Below are 20,697 nucleotides of genomic sequence, written 5' to 3' on the forward strand. Positions count from 1 at the left end.
CAGGTGTTAGAAGAGACATTAATAGACAGGATGGCAAGAATTTATTCTGAGAAGGACACATTTGAGTTGAAACCTAAAGGATGAAAAGGTCAAGGAAGTAGGAGCTTGCTAAGGTACCGAAAGCAGGGCTGCAGCGACGTGAGCAGGGAGAGACTTGATATGCTAGACAATGATGGATGCAAGGGCCATGTAAGGAATTTGGATTTGATTCTAAGTTAAACTTCATTAGGAAAACAGAAAATTAAACTCTATAATCCTGAACAAAGAACTTAGAACAGTGCTTGGCGTGTATCAAGTACTCAATAAATGTTAGGCGTTATTATATATATAGTACTCACCTAAACTAGTAAGCCTCTGTCAAAATAGTAAAACAATATTATCAAAATTTGAGCAATGAAAGATATTCATCTATCTACTAAGCATAGTTTTTATTTAGCAACTTTCCTACACAACCAGCCAAATTCCAGACAAAACCAAATTCCACTTACAAGAGGGAAAGCTTGTATTTGCTATTCCCTCTCATATTCAATATTTCTTTGTTTTAAATAATCAAAGGGCAGCATGAAGGACTGTTCTGTCAGTACCCTAATTTAAAAACTAGATGAGGTGGATCATTTTGTCTGCTCACATAAACCAGTTTAAGTTTTTACTGTAGGTGGCCATTTCAGAAATGAAAGTTACAGCTAATCAAACACTTAGCCCACATGCCTTGGTGATTTTAATGATAAGATTTGTTGCTATGAGACAAAAACGTGTTGTGCAGGAAATAATCTGTTAGAGATCATATGACCTGGATTCAGAGGCTTTTGTTTAACAGCACTAACATCCGCCTTCTGGAAAAGAAACAAGCCTTATGATTAGAGCTGGGTAATCCTTTTAAAGCAAATAAAACATTATTAGCCACTTATTAATGGGTATTAGAAGCAAACATTATTTCAAATATTAAAAATGTTCAAGCCCACTAATAAAGTTTCTCTTCTTTTTCTTTTTAATATTTTTATTGACTTCAGAGAGAAAGGGAGAGGGAGAGAGAGATAGAAACATTGATGATGAGAGAGAATCATTGATCGGCTGCCTCCTGCGCACCCCACACTGGGGATCGAGCCCACAACCTGGCATGTGTCCTGACCAAGGAATCAAACCATGACCTCCTGGTTCATTGGTCAGCACTTAACCACTGATCCACACCAGCTGGGCAATTTTTCTTTTTTTACCTGTCTTTCTTCTTCCTACTTTCAGAGAGAGACACTAAAAACAAACAAACAAACAAACAAAAATAAAAGACAGCTAATGAGAGTGATCTAGATCAGTGGTCACCAACCTTTTGGACCTCATGGACCACCAGTGATCCGCAGACCACCGGTTGGCGACCGCTGATCTAGATTACCCAAGACCTAGAAGGCAGAGGGTGAATGGCTTCTCTCAGTGTGTGTGTGTGTGTGTGTGTGTGTGTGTGTGTGTGTGTGTGTGTGTGTGGAGTTGGCTTTGTAACTGCTTAGTCTTCATTCATTCATTTATTGAGCATCTCCTAGTGCCAGCACTGTGCTTGGAGACGTGATGGCAAACAGACATAGTCCATGCTTTCACAGGATGCTAGGAGGGAAGGCAGACAAGAAGTTGACAACAATCATGCTTACTTACACAAACACATGCTAAGTGCTATGGAGAAAGTAAAATGGGTGGGGGTAGGGTAGGGTAACTGAGTGATATCCAAACCTCTGAGCCCTGAATAGCAAGAAGTTGATCTGTAAAGATACAAGGCAAAAACTTTCTGGCGGAGAGGATGCCAACTCAAGGGCCAAAGGTGGGGACAAGCTTGGGGTGTTTAAGATGAAGCATGATGGCCACGATGGTAGTTGGGGCTTGGCGAGCGTGTGAGAGCGTTATAAGAGATAAGACCAAGAAGGACCGGGATCGGATCGTGCAGGGTGGATTTTAAGTGCAATGGGATCTCTGGACAGCCTGGTTGTACCTACAGCTGGTTTTGTAAATGGTCCATTCATGCCAGATTCATCTACAAGCAGGGCAGGCTTCTGCCTGGTGGCCTGATGGCAGGGATGCTCTCTCTAGCTGGGGAAAAGAGCAGCAGTCGTGACCTCCCGGTTGGCCTAAAACTCCAACTGGTCATCTGGACCCCTGGAATATATCTGACCTGCCCCAGAGAAGCTGTAAAAGCAAAACCTTCATAGTGTATCTTGTCCTAGAACACAGGGGTCTCTGTAGTCCCATCTCCCCATTCTTAGAGATGCTCTCAAATCATGGTCTCCTTTATTAGCTGGAGGCTGGGATACACCCTTTAATCCTATTCCTCTTTCTTAAGCCCCTAATGTCAAGACCAGTCCTAAACAATTGTAGGGTAAAGGCTACAGTCAGGTCCAGGAGACAACCTGGGTTGGAGGAGAATAGTCACTTTTGCCAGAGGACACATGACAGGAAGGACCTGCTAGTGTCACAGGTCAAAACAGACAATAGATTGAATCCAGGGAATCTGACCACGAGTGACTGGCTTGGGCACATTTCCAGGGCCACACAGGCAAGTTTGCTGCATCCAGACAGCGGAGACCTGAAGGGAGCCACACTAGTGAACACACAGGTTGTCTTCTTTTCCGTATTTGAGGACATTATTCCCCTGGATGTTCCCCTGGAAACTTGAATGGCTTCTGACTACCTACTGAACTAGGAATTCAATCACTAGCCACATTCTCACCCTCTACATTCTGGTTCCAACCTACCTTGTCTGTTACTGTATTGCTTGCTTGCAAATTTGATTTCACTTTACATCCCTGCGTGTATCCTACCTACAGTGGGAAAACTCGATTATTACTTTTATTATCAGAAAATGAATAAAGATATAATTCATATGTTCTGAGAAACAGGCTCCTTCTTACCCTAACTTGCTATGCCTCCTAGATATCCAACTTCTTACGAGGGCAGAGGTCGCAATGCTTGGCTCACAGGAGGCGTTCATGGTTAATTTTGCAGGGTTACCCACGTAGCTCTCTCCAGTTCCCTCAGAGGCACATCCTCACCTCTCAGATTTCCCACACTTGAGCCCCTTTGGGCCTGGGCAGTTCCCTCAGAGCTCTCCTCTCTCACCTGTACTGGCTTCCCTGCATCCCCTTCTGGCCTTCCATGCTCTTCTCCCACCTGGACAGGCTGCCCTTCTTCCCTTGAGACTTGCTGCTCCTAAGCTGGGCTGGGACCAACTTTCTCCGAGGTTACACATTCACATAAGTAACCGCCAGCCCTGGCTGTGCTGAGCCCTGCCCTCTTCTAACCGCCCTGGCCTCAAGTGCATGTAAGCTTTAGCATGAAACGACCAAGAAAGTTGGGTGGTATTGCCAACTGGTTGGCTGCTTCCCAGAGATATGAGCCAAGTTTTCATTCATTTATTTCTTGGTAAGAGAAAGTGGGTGTGTGTGTGTGTGTGTGTGTGTGTGTGTGTGTGTGTCCACTTGGGGAAAGAAAAGGAAAGAGTAGTGATTCTTTATCTATTATGGGGACACTTTCTCCTGGCTCTGGGTTCTGGTGATGTGGGGGAGGTTTTTCATCGTTGGATTATCCTAAGTAACTTATTAAAATGGGGGTCTGAATGGTGCTTTGCATTTTCCAACTAGAGCACCACACTCATGATTTCACAGATGTTTTTATTTTGGAAAACAAAACCACAATGACTCAATTTAATGAAAACTATCGAGTAAATGATTGTACAGAAATATGACAAACGTTACAGAGGTGGTAACTGATATCTGGAACCCTCAGTTGGTATCAAGACAAAAATTTGCACTGAGCTTACCTCTCCTTTCACACGAAGGGACTAGAGTCAGTCTTCCCTGTTCTCTTGGCTGTCTTCTCCCACAGATGGCCAGGACTACCCTCGAGCAGCCTACCAGCAAGTGATCCAACCGGCCCTACCTGGAGCCAGTGTGCGAGGCCCGCACCCTGTGCAGAAGATCTTTCTGAATTATCCCAGCCCCTGGGACCAAGAAGAGAGGCCCGCACAAAGAGACCATTCCTCCCCAGGGCTCCTGAGATATCAGTGAGTATTACAGAACCAACTTGCAGATAGTTTTAAAATGAAAAAAATGCTGTCAATGCAATCGAGAGTATAAAACTCTGTTGGTTTACTACCCAGGTTAGTGGCCAAGCCACACAGTGGAACGCCCCACACAGACTTTTCGGGTTAGAAGGAAGCGGAGGCTGGTTGACAAGAATCTCTTTACCAGGCATATAAAGCCACTGATGACTGTTCAAAATTTCTTGAAAGAAAGGCTCCTAAGATGCTAAGTCACACTTACTTCTTTTACCTTCAGTTCAAATAATAGTATTAAGTAAAATGTAAAATGTGGCTTTTAAAGCTACAAGCCCTCTGGCAGAAGAAATATCTAAAATTCTAAGGAAAATAAACTTTAAGCATCTTTATGAAACATATTTGGTGTTGATTAGGAGAAGAATAATAATTTCTAAAATAAACAATTATTTTGAAATAATTTTAGATTTATAGAAGAAGTGCAAATATAGCACTAAGTAATTGCTTTTCTAACATCAATTTAAGCCTGCTATGGTCTCCTTGGATTTATTTTATCATTTTAGGGCAGCGGTTTTCAACCAGTGTGCCGCAAGAGTTTTTAAAACATGCACAACCCGACTATTTACAGGGGCACAGACTTCTTTTCCTTTAGATTGTCAAATAAACCAATGACAACAGGCAATACAATAATAGCTGTCCAGTGTGAATGAATCAAATTTATACAATTTTTTTGTCAGATTGCTGCAGAATTTTAGTAATTAGTTTATGTGTGCCATAAGATGAAAAAGGTTTTTTTAAAAATATATTTTATTTTTTTACAGAGAGGAAGGAGAGAGATGGAGAGTTAGAAACATCAATGGGAGAGAAACATTGATCAGCTGCCTCCTGCACACCCCCAATTGGGGATGTGCCTGCAACCAAGGTACATGCCCTTGACTGGAATCGAACCTGGGACCTTCCAGTCTGCAGGCTGATGCTCTACCCACTGAGCCAAACCAGTTAGGGTGAGATGAAAAAGATTTAACATTGCTGTTCTGGGGTCATGGAGCATAAGCCTAGGTAATGAAGCTAATTCTCCTCTTCCTGATAATTTGAAAAAGAACATTAATACAGAACGTTTATTCTGTCATTATTCTTCAAGATTTTGTTTTTACATTGAAGTTTTTTTAATATTATCAAGGCCTTAAGATTTCTTTATCAAATGAGCATTTGTCTTTTATAACAACCAAACAACTTTGGGCATAAAGTTATTTAATGCAAAAGGGATATGGAATTAGATTCCCATTAGATGAAGGCATATTTTATAAGAATTTTTCTCTGGATGAATAAAAACAACTTCCTCAAATAGTCATATTTTAGAAATATAGTATAGTTTGGATTCTGTGTCATTTTCTTTAAAATCCTATTGTATAAACTCTCTTGCATATTTTATTCTTTTAGGTAAAAATATGAAAACATAAGCAATAAGCCATATAAAAAATGGCATTTACACATAGAGTTTGTAATCAAAACAAAACATTTTAAAAATTTTAAAATAATCTCAAACACAAAACAAATAGAAACATATGTTCCCACTACCTCGATTTTTAAATGTTAACATTTGAATCAGAGCTTTTTTAAAGGGAAAAAACTTAGTCCCCTTATCAGTTAGGATTCAGTTACAAAAAACAACTCTAGCAATTTTAAGCAGAAGGGCTTTACCTTGGGGACTGGGTGCTTACCACATTATTGGGTTGAAGGAGCAAACTTTAGGCTGGGCTTGCAGGAATGATCCCAGAGCAGCACCGCAGACCAGGACACCAAAGGGGCTGCTTCCAGTGTGAGGGCCAGAGAGGCAGAGAACCAGAACGTCACTGTGGAGCTCTCCACTCATGGCCACACTGCACAGTACAATCCAGAACCAGGTAGCCGCCAGCACTGCAGCTACTGATGCGTTCAGTGCCCGCTAGATCTGCACTGGCCACACCGGAGGCCCATGCCCTGGCCTCGACGCTGCAGAGCACAAGCCACAGGAGTATAGCAGAAGCACAGCCTGCATTTCTTCTGCTTCCAAATCTCACATGAATGTGTCTGATGGGTCTTCTCAACAGAATGTTTGTGGGAATACTGGCAACCAAAACCAAGTGGTAGAAACTTTCTGAAAGGATCTTCAGGATCAGATTTTCATCCCTATGTTAACAACATTAATACTTTTAAAGCGACATGGCCTTTTCTACTTTTTGATACGTAATCAGATGTTATCTATCATGAGCTAAAAGTCCTTTTTATCAGAGTGCCTGTAACACCAACCTTGCACCACCATTATATTATGTTTTACTGGTGACCCCCTCAGCCCTGTGCATGAGACTCATCTTCCCAATTAGACAGTCCTTGAATCGAGAAATCAAATTCTGCTTCCCTTATGCGACTCCTGGCACAGGCCCTTACAAATGGTAACCTGCCCGATAGCTTATTGACCGAAGCTCCATGAGCAACCCTTGTCCCTCTGGCTCAGAAAAGAACTGGAAGCAGAGGAGAAAGATAACTCACTGGCATCTTCCCATAGTTCTTAAAGCCTTCCTGTTCCTCCAGGTGCACCTTTGTTGAAAATGAAAATGTTATTGTTGTACATGTATTCCGTTCCAGGGACCAGCCGTATAACCAGCCACTGAAACGAGCTGGAGCTCCTGAGGAGTCCTTGGAGTGTCCTGCCGAGCTGAGACCACAGGGTCCCCAGGCTCCGTCTCCAGCTGCTGTCCCCAGACCCCCTAGTAACCCTCCAGCCAGAGGAACTCTGAAAATAAGCAATTTACCAGAAGAATTACGTGAGTTGTTTGCAATGGTTTCTCCTCCCCCTCCTCCTCCTCCTCCTCCTCCTCCTCCTCCTCCTCCTCCTCCTCCTCCTCCTCCTCCGGTCTTATACTTTGAGAGTATTTCATGATTATTCATCCATTATCTTGAATATTTCTCAAGTAAATAAAATTTACTTTTTTGCTTTTTGCTAAGAAAGTGACCAACATTTTGTATGTATGTGTTTGGTGATTTCCACACTACCAGAGATACTCACAAAGTGCTTATCACTAGATTTTCTTAACCATACACTCCAACAACAAATAACCCCGATGCTTTTTCCTTCTTCTAAATGATGCTCTTGAGTGGACTTGTCCCTGGGTAAGTTGATTGGATGCCCACGTGGTATTGGTCAGGAACCTAACTTCTCACCATAAATTAGCAGCAGCCATCAAGAACGAGGTCGTTTCCTGTAGGAATGAGCAGTTTGTTGGGGAAAAAAGCAGTCTCACATTCTCCATGCTGCCTTACAACCAAATGCAAACTAAACCTTTTTTTTTAAAAGAAATATTTGACTACGTGTCAGGTGATAATTCTTTTTCCACATTTTGCAGTCAGAAACAAAAATGTTGAAATATCACCAAAATGTCCTCATATTAAGGTCAGTCAGGACAGTAAGTTCCACGAATCTTAGGAAAACAGCCACTATTTGTGAAATTGTTATATCCTGCAGTGCTTGCTAAGGAAGCTCAGGTAATTCTAGGAAGTCCTGTCTAAATCTAGGCACTTCTTTGAACCAAGCTTGAAAATTAAGCCTTTTGCATTGGTACTAATTCCTATTGGGGATCTATGCACTTTAGTCCTTTAGAAATTGAACGATCTCTAATACAATGATCCAGTGTTGTTTTTCATTCAAAATAACATTTTTAATCTCCTTAAAGTCTTACACATTATAATTTTGAGCATTTCTGGAGCATGGATGCTACCCTGCATAGGATATAGGCCTGGTGTCAGTCTATTTATTTTACCATAATTCATAAAGGGAGTCCTAAAATTATTACATAGGAATTTGTGGAATATAAAGTGTTGAGAAGAAAAGAAATTGAGTGCCATCAATATACCTGGCTGCTTAAGAGAGCCAATATGACCATTGTACACACTTCCATTTGAGAGGTGGGTTTCAGAAAACAAGAGCCTAAGCATAGATTAATATAAAAGACTCATATTTTCTCTCCAGCTCCACTTTCTGCTCCACCCTCTGCCCCAGGGGCTTCCTGAGATATAGCGGGTTCATTCCAGACTAGAAACCAACACAGAGAGATTGTTCATCTCTCATATTAACGCGCTAGCCAGATAATTTCCCCAAGGCATAAGCCTGAGAAAACACTGGTTCTCACGCTGCCTGGGTCAAGTGTGTAGGCACAGTACTGTCTGCCGCCCTAGGCTGACCTAGGGAGGCGCGAGGGAGGCCGAGAGCTGGACCGCCTAGAGGCAGTGACTTTCTTTCAAGCTACTGAGATTTTACTAACATTTCTGAGTTGTGCTTTAGTCTACTTCAACTTCCTGGCCTTTCCCGCACCACTGAGTGGATGAGGAGGAAGGAGGGAGAGGGAACATTTTCCCTCTCCCCTCACTTGCTCTTGTCAAGCAAGAGTTCAAGGCAGCAGAGAGCATCACAAGATCAAAGGAGGACACCACAGGGTGGCCCCATAGCAAGACTCAGCTTCTTGGCCTGCTGTGAGAGTATTCCTTAGGCACAGTGCCAAGTGTCTCTAAGAAACCAGGTGGTGTCCTGATTTTAAGGACATGCAGGTTCTGGGTGACGGATTTTCTGTTAATGCATCATGTGGTTTTTCAGAAGGCCTCCTCGGCTTGGCTCAGCCTGCCTGCACGCTCCCCTGTGCCTCTGCTTTCCATGCACCATGAGCAGTCTGCACGCTCTGGGACAGACCCCCCTGCTCCTTTGGGCCTGCGATCTATGTCTTGAGGACAGCAGTCCACACTGCTGCAGACATAGACCCTTAGACCAACCCCCACCCAGAGGTTTCCCTTTATTATTCTAGAAGAACAAAAGACACTGCATACAATTTACATGTATTGTTCAAAATATACGTATTATTTGACTAGTTTGTAATAACTGTGAAAAATCTCTCTTAGGGAAAGTCTTTATCACTTATTCTGTGGACACAGCCATGGAGGTGGTGAAATTCGTGAACTTTTTGCTGGTAAATGGCTTTCAAACTGCAGTAAGTATTGCATCCAAAGAGGAGACTGAACAATTACAGTGAGTACAGGAAAAGAAAAACACAAAAGGAGACGAATGATAAATAGCTGCCAGTGTTTGATCTGATTTACGTGATTATGAACTAAATGCTTATGAGTTTAGGTAATTATTTTCTGGATTTTAAAGTCTCCAGCATGTTTTCCCTGCGAGAACCTCTGAGCAGCCCGAAGGGTGTTGATGCCGAGCCCAGACGCAGCTGACCCCTGGCCTGAAGGAAACGCCAGCCTCTTGCTGCACTTTGTCCCTTTGCCCTCTTTCACCCGCTTTGGTTGTGCTTCCTGCTGCAGGAGGCGGCAGGCTTCACCCGCTTATTTTACAGGGTCCTTTGTTGTGCTGGGGGGTTTGAGGCAGAAGCCTGCAGCCTGGGCCCCCCGCCGTGCACAGCTGCCATTCCACACCCGGATACAGGGCCAGGTTCTCGGCCGGTCTAGTTCTGAGGGAGGGAGACAACCCAGCCCTGTGGGCCACTGTGATCTCGGCCGAGAAATCTCTGTAAGCACACGCTCCTCAAGTCCCCCTGTAGTGCCTTGCCACCGCTTCAAGCCGTGTAAGCTTTTCTTGGCAGTAAATACAACATCACAGGAGCCTGTGTGGAAGGCTGGCTTTCCTCAAACACTGAGGCCACTTCTTTTCCTCCCGCGGCCTGCTCTGGCTCTGCAGTGACGGTGAATTCTAGAGCGTGGCAAAAAACTAAGGGGAATGTCTAAGGATAGGAAGGTTGATGGATAAAGAGGGAACACTTAGTAAATAAAAATGTCCATTTGCAAGATTATCTGACATCATTTAACAAGGGTTTTTACTTGAATTTTTTCTCTAGTCTATGATTTTTTTAAAAATACAAGTGTTTGAAAGTTTAAAAAAAGCATACAATTTATACACTCCAACTTCATGACTATATTAGAGACCAACATTTCAATTTCTCATTTCTGGAATAAGCAAGTGCTGTGGCAACCGTGACATAAAGTCAAATTACAGGACATAAAGCCAACATGTCAGAAAAGATCTTACTTTTGGTCATTTCCAAATAAGCATACGGATTGCCCTGGGAGAAGAGGACAGGTTTTTGTTACCTAAACAACCAGAGGCTGCTGAGGCAGAATTCAAATCTCTCCTTGATCTCATCTCTGCGAAGCCCTGTGGTAGAATCACCAGCCCAGTCCTGGCGGCTCACTACCAGACTGATACACTAAGACCTCCTCAGTGGTGAGAAAACTTCATGGGTAATTTAAGGAGAGTTTTTCAAAGGGACTGTTGTGGGAATATCCTGGGACAGCAAAAGCAGCGACTTGCTACCACCCCTAGGTCTAAAGAGGCAAGGAGCAGTGGTTATAGCAACCTGAGCAAGGGTGGCTGTAGTGGCTTGCTAGGGCTGCTTTAGGGAAAGTGCCACAGACTGGGAGGCTTAAACAACAGAATTTACTCCCTCACAGTTCTGGAGGCTAGAAGTTCAAGCTCGAGGTGTCAGCAGGATTGATTTCGTGCTGAGGCTTCTTCCTTGGCCTGTAGCGGCCATCACCTTCTGTCTTTCTCTGTGTCCTGTTCTCCTCCAGTAAGGACGCCAGTCATATAGGACCAAAGACCACCCATGTGACCTCATTTACCTTGAGTACCTCTTTAAAACCCCTATCTCCAAACACATTCACATTCCGAGGCACTGGGGGTTAAGGCTTCAACATGCTCTCGGGGGGAGAGGGTACAATTTGGCCCATAACAGCGGCCATGTGGAAAAGTTGGCCTGACAGAGCTGTGGACTTTGGCAGAGATCTGGAGAGACAAATGGAAGATAGCCAGTACATTGTGCCTCCTGGAATGTCCAGCTCACAGCAGGGAATAATTTAAGTGCTGGGATAATCATGATCATCATTTATTGAGTATTTACATCACACCTGGCACTATGATATGCCTTTTCCATGTTAACTCGTTTTAATCCTCACAACCACCCTAGGAAGTACATTTATTAACCACCTATTACAAATGAAGGTAATAAAACTTAGAGAATTTTAGTGATGTTTCCAAACTCATGCAAGTGGGAAGTGCAGAAGCCAATCATAGAACCAAGAGTGCAGCCAAGTTGTCCGTCTATTGTCATTCCCAACATTATGGGGCTTCTGTCCTGTAGAACAGAAATGGATTGCTGACACAGTAACAGAGAGTCACAAAAGCTTTCTCAAGATTACTTAATGTAAGTCATTGGGCAGCAGACATTTTAAAGCAGCAAATGGTCATTTTTAATGTGCCATCAGTAAAGAAACATATTCTGAGCTCGCATTATGTACCATATGTATCTGCCAGTTTGGTGAACAAGAAGCATTATCTCGTTCTAGGAAGCTTGGGACCAGGTTGAAGAAATAAATGAGACATTTAGTAAATGAAAGAATGTTACGATAATGTGTGTGTCACAATGGGGTAGAGTTTGGTCAGGTGAGGAGGAGGAAGTCGGTGTGTGGGGAGGACTCAGAGAGCAGGGAGGACTCAGAGAGCAGGGGGCTAGCACTGTGCTTTTTGGTACAGTGCCAGGGCAGGGCACTTGGGGAGGAGAGAGGTGAGACTAGATTGTAGATGCCATGGACAGCTTGCTGACCCCATCCGTCCTAAATAGTGGAATGACATTTAAGACAACTGATCTGGGAGCAAGTGGTGTGGCTGAGTCAACTAACACCTCCTCAGGACACTGGACCTGAGTCACCCATTCCAGCACATAATCCTCTTTCCAATCAAGAGCACCTTGTACACACTCACTACCCTCTGGCTGCAGGACAGATCTGAGCCCAAGAACGGCCTGACATTCAGGCTACGGTAAAACAGAAGACAACTAACTTTTCTCTCCTTCCAATACTCCTTCAGAGACTTTATATGTCTTTTCAAGGCCCAAGAGGTCTACTTCTTGATTTTCATCATAAACCGGTTCCCACCGTCTTAGTAATTGTTTTTGTGACTATTCCTTGGATTTGATCCAAGTTTCATGCAATCATTTTTAAACATATAGATTGAAACTGGACATAATACAGTAATGATGATCTGGCTAATGCAAGTAAAGCACCACATTTATATCTCAATACTTGCACACCATGTAGCCATTAAAATGTTCCAGAATCATGTTTTCCTTTCAAAATATATATATATATATAATTGGTTTGTGTGTTATTGGCTTACACCCAACTTGTTGCCCATGTCTCTCAGGTTTTTAAAACATAATTATTGTGTAGGCAAAGACACATTTTGATGCATGCCTGTATATCCTAATTATGGGTATTAAATAGTTCAATGCCTACTAATGTTGAAATAGGGAACATTATTTTTAAATTGTATTTTCTTTAGACTTACATGTTCCTCCCTGCAAAAAGCATGAGTAACTTTTTCTATTTTAAATGCATATAGTCTCGTGTTTTCTCTTGCTGTGCATCTAGATAAAGCTTCTCATTAAGAGCTGCTTCCCACATCTTTCCTTGCAGATTGACATTTTTGAGGATAGAATCCGAGGCATTGATATCATTAAGTGGATGGAACGCTACCTTAGAGATGTAAGTACATTTCAAAATCCTGAGTTTATTTTCTGGTGAGAAAGACAATTAGCTTGTGAAGTTATTTTATGAAAGAAGCTCTGGCACACCCACCAAGTCCAAAGCCGAGAAAGTCCCAACAAAGCCTCCCTTGTTGGCAGCCGTGCAAAGACTTGGAGAGGAAGGATGGGGTCGCCCTCCTGGACAGGCACAGGCAGGAAATAACAGTCCAACCAGACACAGGTGGTTGATAACAATCAGAACAAACAATTTTCTGACCAGAAGAGGGAAGGAGGAAATGAAGGCGGGAGTGGGGAGGGAGAGGCAGAATTCAATTTAATCCAAGACCACCCCAAGTGTTGTGGAGGGCTGGGCTGAAGAGCTTTCCAGGCACTTTGTGCTTCAACAAGATAGAAATTGATTGCTGCCAGCATGTCCCTGTGGGCGCTTTAGCTGCTGCTTTAGGGGAGAGAGCGGGTGGGGAGGTCTCAGCAGGCGGGAGCTTTTGGCTTTCCTTTTGTGTGCAGCCTGGCATCTGCTTTGTGTGCAAGTCCTGGTCCTCCTGCTCACGGGCCCTGCCACTAGCAGGGCAGTCAGGGCACAGTCACTGGCAGCTTCGATCGGCTGCGGGAGGGAGGGCGTTTCATCGTTGGGGCTGCAGAGTCTTCCCACCAAGATGCAGATCACTTAGTGGTTGGGGCTTTCATTAGCCATGGGTTAGTGATGGCTGTGGAAAATGGTGGGCAAAACCGCATCCATTTAGGAGAGCTCCACGCAGAGCCACTTGCTCCGGGTGTGTGCAGGGAGCCCGGCGGGAGGCAGAGGGGAGCAGGGAGACAGCCGCCTGCCTGAGCGGGGCCAGTGCTTTCACGGAGACTGAGCCCAGCCCTTCATCCCCACTGTGTCAGACAATGCACACAGCCCTGCTGGCCGGGTTCCAGCCTGCCTTCACCAAATGGACCGCACGTTACACTTTCATAAACATGCTTTCTCCCTCTCATTAACAGAAGACAGTGATGATAATCGTAGCAATCAGCCCCAAATACAAACAGGATGTGGAAGGCGCTGAGTCGCAGCTGGACGAGGATGAGCATGGCTTACATACTAAGTACATCCATCGCATGGTGAGTGGTGACGGCCCGCAGCACCTCGCCAGTGCTGGAGACGGGCTCTTTCTTCTGTGAAGGCCTGGCCCGCACTAGAGACCCAGCGAAGGCGTGATGCCGGTGGAGAAGCCCAGGCAGGAGAGTGGGGGGCTGCTACCTTTGGGGCCTTGGGCAGTTCAGCACTCCTCCGAGACTCAGTGCTCTTGTCAGTAACAAGGGCAGAGGGATCCGTGACCCAAGTTCCACGATTCTGGAATCGGAACTCTGCTGGTTTGATTGTTTACCAAGTGTGAAGGCCTAGGTCAGTGGTCGGCAAACTCATTCGTCAACAGAACCAAATATCAACAGTACAACATTGGAATTTCTCTTGAGAGCCAAATATTTTAAACTTAAACTATATAAGTAGGTACATTGTTATTAACTTAATTAGGGTACTCCTAAGGCTTAGGAAGAGCCACACTCAAGGGGCCAAAGAGCCGCATGTGGCTCGCGAGCCGCAGTTTGCCGACCACAGGCCTAGGAGGATCGACAGGCGGGGCAGTGAGGGGCGGGGCTCCTGTGGGATGTCATATCCTGTCCCCCTCCTTTTCACAGAGGCAGAGTAGCCTGGCGAAAAGGACTCGTGCGGTTGGTTCAAAATCAGCTTCCTCACGTGTAGGTTGTGTGACCATGGGCCAACTGCTTAAACCTCTCTGTGCCTCCATGTCTCTATTCTTCATCGCTCATGAACTATGGGGTCTGGTCAAACCAAAACCAGGGGGAGACATTTATAGGGAGTTAACTGACTCAGCATCTGATGGAACGTTCTGACGCAAAATAACACCCAGCTTTAGAATTGGCTGTTTTATGGGTGAGCAGTCTTCCTGCTTTCGGCAGTTACAGAGATGCTGTGCAGACAGTCACGCTTGCCCAGGATGCCAAGACTCGACATGCTTGCCCAGGATGTCAGATGCTCCCATGGTCCCTACTGCGTGCTCATATGTGCTGGGGGTGTGGGTGTTCTGGGCCTCTCACCCGACTCAGACACAGCTTGTCTGCCTTTCTCCAGCTTGTTTGTTTACCAAAGATTCTGAGATTTAAAAAGGCTTGAAGATCACTAGACTAGAACCTGTAAGCCCCATCTCAGTCCTAACATTCCCCAGGGGGCAAGCACCTGGAATGGGCACTGGCGAGGCCAGGAGGATGGGCAGGAAGCAGAAGTGGTCCCGATGGAACGGGTGAGCAGCCCAAGGCAGGAGGCAGGCAGGCCGGCAGGGGCCTTGCAGCTTTACCTCTGGGGACGCTGACTTAAATCAGGTCTGTCCTGCGGATCAGGAGCACAGGAAACAGGCAGGGTAGGTGGGTGTTCCCCATCTGGGTCTTCAGGGCCTCTGTCTCCTCTTCTACCAAGTGCCAGCCACATATTTGAGCTCAGAACCAACCCAGAGTAAACGCCAAGGCAAGGTGGTGCAGTCACAGAGTAAGGCCAAGGAGTCAGGGGGCATGTCTCCCTCCTGCTCCATTCTCTTCAGGTCTGACAGCCCACGGGCAGGGACCAGAGAAGTATCGTTTCTGCCCTAAAAGGTCATGGCTGGCCTGGGAGCTGCCACCCCTTGGCTGTCTGCTGCTACTTGTCTGCGTGGCCTCCAAGCACTCAATGTCCTGTCTGCATCTCTAGGAACCGGGCAGTCCCGAGCGGACAGCTGGTGTGTGGGAAGGGCTCCAGGTCCCGCGAGGTCCCGAGGAAACCTGTGGAGCTCTGCTGGAGTGCTCCAGTGCTGGGCAGGAACACGGCTCGGCCCGGAGCTTGTCCGACCGCCCAGCTACGAGCCAGATTATCACACTCAGTGTCTTGGGCAACGATGTCCTGGGCCCTCCCTCATCAAGGAAGGGGCCGAAGAGGCCAGAGGCAGACGTGCCTTCTGCCCGCCTGGCAGCCTTCCTGGTCCCCTCCAGGCAGCAGCAAACTCCCGGACAGAGGGTGTGAAGAGGTGCCCAAGAGGGGCTGAGTAATAGAGCCAGGACAAAGCCAGTATCTGGAAATATGGGCGAAGAACATGCGCTCCTGCCGGTGGCCCCTGCACAGGCAGAGCAGCCTGGTGAACAACTGTACAGTGTCCAGTGCCCTGGGAGTCGGGAGTCAGGAACTGCTCCCAGTGCTTAACTCTTAACGAGTAAACTGTGCCCTCCCTCTCACGTGTCTGCACGGATGTGGCTGGTGCTTTGAGTGGCGCAGTACTTTGGCCACTTACAGGGCTCCTCAAACTTTTTAAACAGGGGGCCAGTTCACTGTCCCTCAGACAGTGAGGGCCGGACTATAGTTTTAAAAAAAACTATGAACAAATTCCTATGCACACTGCACATATCTTCTTTTGAAGTAAAAAAACAAAACGGGAACAAATACAATATTTGTATTTGCGTGTGGCCCGCGGGCCGTAGTTTGAGGACCCCGGCGAAAACATGCTTTTGGCATCGTCTGATTCTCAATGGGAGGTGGTTCTGAGAAAACACCTTGTGGATGACTTGTGTGTTGTGTGCTTGGGTGTGTACGCAAATAAGCATGAGTGTGGACGAGTGTGAGTTTAGGAGGGCTTTCTTTGGTGAATTCAGTAACGAGCCATCGCCACTGGCATGTCCTTCTCGGTTCTGTTTTTATTCCATGCATGACAAAGACTCCTCCATAATAAAGATCAATTGGAAGATGAAATAGTTGGAACGCATAATTCCTCTTCTCCTTCTCATCAGAAGCCTGCAAACTTGGTGCTGGTCAGGATTTGGAAGACTCTGACTCCGCTCAGTTTGAAAATTCTGGTTTTGATGGAGCTCTGGCAGCTAAAGCTCCGTGGACCACTGCAGTGTCAGGACAAATGAGAACTGGTGTGGGCAGCCTAAGGCTTGGAAGTCAGGCCTCTTCACAACTGACCCCCCAGCCTGCCTTCCTCACCTCCAAGCCCATTCTGTGCTCTAGCTGCAGGGCATTACCTGCTGGTCCCAACCCACTGACTGCTGCCACACGCCGGGCATTTGCTCGGGCCCTTTTCTAGCTGAGAACGTCCTTCCCTTCTCCCCCTGCCTGACCACATTCTTCTTCCAGCATCCAAATGACACCTCCCTTGTAACTGTCCTTGTAACTGATGTAGAATGGATGGCCCCCATCTGGGGCTTCCACAGCAATTTGTTCACACTTTCCGCACTGCACTGGTTGGTAATTTACCTTCTGACTGCTCACAGAACTGCTGGCTTTGTGCTGACAGGGTTTGCTTGTATCAGCGGTATTCTGGTAAGCTGGTTCACCCTTAACCCCCCCCCCCAAAAAAACAACACACAAAACCCTGATTCATAGCATCTTCCCATTTCTGTGGTATAACTACTCTCACGATGGCCAATTGCAAGCTACCAATGTGAAGACACTGAACACAGAACTGGGAAGAGGCACACATCTGGCTTTTGTGAGCTGACGCCAACCAGCTCAGCAGACCCCAATCCTAATCCTTAAAACAAAGTCTAGCACAGAGCCTGACGCTGATTGGGCCTTCAGTAAGTGACTGGTGAATGAGTAAATGGCATAGATGTGTAATGGGGAGAGCTTCAAATTATAAGGGTGAGGCACTCAAGGAAATCAGAATAAAGGCACTGTGGGCTCGCATGATTGTGAGTACTGTACATTAACTCCTCATCCTCGTTCCTGAAATCAAACCTTGAATTTGTTTTCTTCCAGATGCAGATCGAGTTTATAAAACAAGGAAGTATGAATTTCAGATTCATCCCTGTGCTCTTCCCAAATGCTAAGAAGGTAAGCAACAAACAAAAAACCCCTCAGAATTCAAGCTTTGCTTTGTTTGCTATCTGGGATTTTAAGTGGAAAACTTAGTCAACTCTATCACTCCTTAAAGAACAGTGTTAGAAAGATCAGCAAGTTGCACCACTCAGTTCAGCAGCACGGAGATAGTATTATCTGATAGACCATCGCTGTCCTAATTGTTTGAACAGCTATTACACACAAAGAGGTAGTTTGTGTTTTAACTTATGAGCCAAAAAGAGACTGTTCATCTGATACTTCTTATCTCTTGTACATAAAAGTCAAGATGTGTACTTTTTTTGCTGGCTGTTCCACAGAAGTATTTTGTGGCACACAGTTCAGCTCTCAAAGCTGTAGAATACAGGAATTAAATCTACACAATTATCAAAGTGAACTTAGCTGTGGTTTATAGGAGGGCTTTTGCACCAGAAGGGCTTGCCAGCAGGTTTGGGGGATGGGGGCAAAACACACCTGAGGCCATGCCTTGGCAAAGGGAAGGCAGTGAGGTAGTCAAGTCTTGAAAGTGAGACTGCTGCACCCTGAGCTCAGGCCCAGCTGCACTCCTAGATGCCAGGACTGCATTGAGACTTCTGGGTGAGGGAGGGCCCAGTTTATGTGAATGGGAACCCAGGGTTTCACAGCTCACAGCCTGCACAATAGCCTGCCTTTCCACCCCTTGCCCAGGCTCTCACTGCAAGATCTCCTTACTGGTCTCCCTGTCTCCACTCTGACCCCGTATTAGCCATCCTCTGCTCTGCCATCAAAGAGGGACACCCAGAATGTAGCTCTGATCTCTCTCCAGCTCAAAAGTTTCATAGTGGTTTCCTACAGACTACAAGATCATCTCCACCTTTCTTGGCGTGACATGTGAGGCCCCTTCGACAGGCCTGTGCCCACATGCTCAGCCTTCCCTGTCACCATGTGCAGAAGATTCTATGCTTTGGTCAAACTGGACTCTTTGAGCATGCCCTCCCGTGCACACATGCTTTCATTTTCTGTGCCTTTGCACTTTCTGTTCCCTCTACTAGCAGTGCCCTTCCCTGACTTGTCTGTCTAGTGAACCCCTGCTTATCCTCATGTTACCCAGTCTCTCTAGCCTCTCCTGATCTCTCTTCCCCTGTGCTGACCTTGATTCGTGGTGTGTGGTTGGGGTAAAGGCACTGGGAGTCACTGTTTAGAATTACTGAAGCAGGGTGATGGAAAAAGCTGACCAACTTTCAGTTGGTTTTATTAATGTTTTTAAAACTTCTTCAAACAATCCTTTTGTTGCCTGTGCTCAGGGCAGATTGCTCCTACCACCTGACCCCTGGGTATGCCGTTGCCTAGAAAACAGTTTCTTTTTCTTTATATTTTGACTCCCTCATAAGACTATTAACTCTTCAAGGCAGTACCTGTGTCTTCTTCATTTGGGTGTTATCAATACCCAGCATGATGCCTGACACACGGCAGGTGCTGCTTCTCAGCTCATCCTGCCGTCCCCAAAGGCCTGCCATCTCCTCAGAGAAAAACCTGCAAGGCTCTCTGTGACACGGCCCCCTCCACTTCCGGACCCTCACCTACTCTCTCTCACTCGCTCTTCTCTAGCCACACTGAGTTGCTCCTTGAACCAGCCAGGCGCACTCTTCTATCCGCCTGGACTCAGGTCTCTATAAAGCTTTCTCCCTCCGCTCTTTTCTGAACACCCTGTTTAAAACTGCAAACCATTCATCCTGGCCCCAGCGCTGCTTATCCTCTTTCTCTGTTTTATTTTTCTCTACAGCATGTATCTCCATCGAACACACGAGATGATTTTACTTATTCAATCTCTGTCTTTCCCCAACAGAATGCCCACTCCTTGAGGGTAGCCTGAAACTGAACCCCACAATCCCCGGCTCACAGTTTCTGCTTTTGCCTGCTAATGGAGGTCTGCTGGGATCCTTCTACTGCAGGCCAGACCTGTGGCTGGAGTGAAAGGATAATGAATTAGATTAAGTCTTGGCATACTTCTTACAAAATCACAGGGGAATTCGAATCACTCTGCATGACCTCGGTCCTACCCCTTTTATGTGAGGGTGGTGAAAAGCACATTGAAATGCAAAGGGCAGGTAGCCTGGGAGACTGACAGAAAATGCTGTGCACATGTGGTTTCCATAATGAGATATACAGCTTGCACCCAAAGCCAAGAGCACGTCACATGCTAACCCCTTCCAAAAGCGAAACACTGCAACTCCCAGGATGGCTTGGTGGGAAATGCCCCAGAAGGGAAAGCCATAGATGTTTGGGAACCGAGCCTGGGATCTGGAATCCAGGTTTTTCTCTAATGGCCTTTGCTCCTGTCATTCTCTCTCCATAGGAGCATGTGCCCACCTGGCTACAGAACACTCACGTCTACAGCTGGCCCAAGAATAAAAAAAACATCTTGCTGCGGCTGCTCAGAGAGGAAGAGTACGTGGCTCCCCCCCGGGGGCCTCTGCCCACGCTTCAGGTGGTGCCCTTGTGACACCCCAGCCGCAGCTCACGGGGGCTGGCCACATCTGGACCCTGTTCTGGCAGGCACTCCTCTAGCTGCGGCTGGCTGGCAGCATTCACAGCTGTTTGTGTGCAGTCCGTCCCTCAGGGGCCCTCCAACCCCAGAAAACCTGTTTTGCAGCCGATTCTTCCTCCTGAGACCTCTGCAGACCCTGTCTTTGGAATGCAGGCGTGGCTGCTCTGCATTCCCTGCTTCTTATCCCCACTGCCTGTTCCTCCGAACAGTCTGACTCGTCCACTCTGGGCCTCTCACTGCTTAGCAAGGAGATCATATAAGTGACCACATGTAAATGACCACAAACACCCTCCCATTGCTTATGGCTACTTTTATGTGTTAGCCAGATGCTTGTGTGGCCTCGGACCAAAAGGATTCATGTACAAATAATAAAACATTTACTCTTTTGTAACATCGCGTTTCCCTTATCTCAAAGAAAATACACACACACACACACACACACACACACACACACACATATATATATATATATATATTTATAATAATATGGGTAGCTGCTTCAAGGAACAACAATAATGCTTCTTAGATATAATATTAGACAGATGTAACAGACTATATTAAAAGATTCAAGCCAGATAAACAATCCTTTTAACATAATCGTCAAAATTTTATTCTTGCAGTAGAACTTTTAAACAAAACAACTTTGTACTACACATGACCATGATTCTAAACAGAATCATAGTTCTTAGGGTCTTAATATATATGT

At 45.9% G+C, this 20,697-nt stretch overlaps 1 protein-coding gene across 7 annotated transcripts in view; it reads left to right on the top strand.

The window, feature by feature from the left end:
* TRAF3IP2 (TRAF3 interacting protein 2) overlaps window positions 1–20,382 on the top strand; it is a 39,769-nt gene extending 19,387 nt beyond the window's left edge. For 4 of the 7 annotated variants that reach the window (XM_059700688.1, XM_059700689.1, XM_059700691.1 and 1 more), the window contains 7 exons: window positions 3,862–4,039; window positions 6,656–6,834; window positions 8,957–9,045; window positions 12,536–12,604; window positions 13,591–13,707; window positions 17,387–17,461; window positions 19,800–20,382. In XM_059700688.1, coding sequence (XP_059556671.1) covers window positions 3,862–4,039; window positions 6,656–6,834; window positions 8,957–9,045; window positions 12,536–12,604; window positions 13,591–13,707; window positions 17,387–17,461; window positions 19,800–19,946 — 854 coding nt within the window. In that variant the 3' untranslated portion in view covers window positions 19,947–20,382. Of the gene's footprint in view, window positions 1–3,861; window positions 4,040–6,655; window positions 6,835–8,956; window positions 9,046–9,494; window positions 10,919–12,535; window positions 12,605–13,590; window positions 13,708–17,386; window positions 17,462–19,799 lie in introns of those variants that run through there. The other 3 variants (XM_059700692.1, XM_059700693.1, XM_059700694.1) reach the window with 3 other exon arrangements.
* The last annotated feature ends 315 nt before the right edge of the window (window positions 20,383–20,697 follow it).

The sequence above is a fragment of the Myotis daubentonii genome, chromosome 6 (assembly GCF_963259705.1).
Source record: "Myotis daubentonii chromosome 6, mMyoDau2.1, whole genome shotgun sequence".
Classification (NCBI taxonomy): Eukaryota; Metazoa; Chordata; class Mammalia; order Chiroptera; family Vespertilionidae; genus Myotis; species Myotis daubentonii.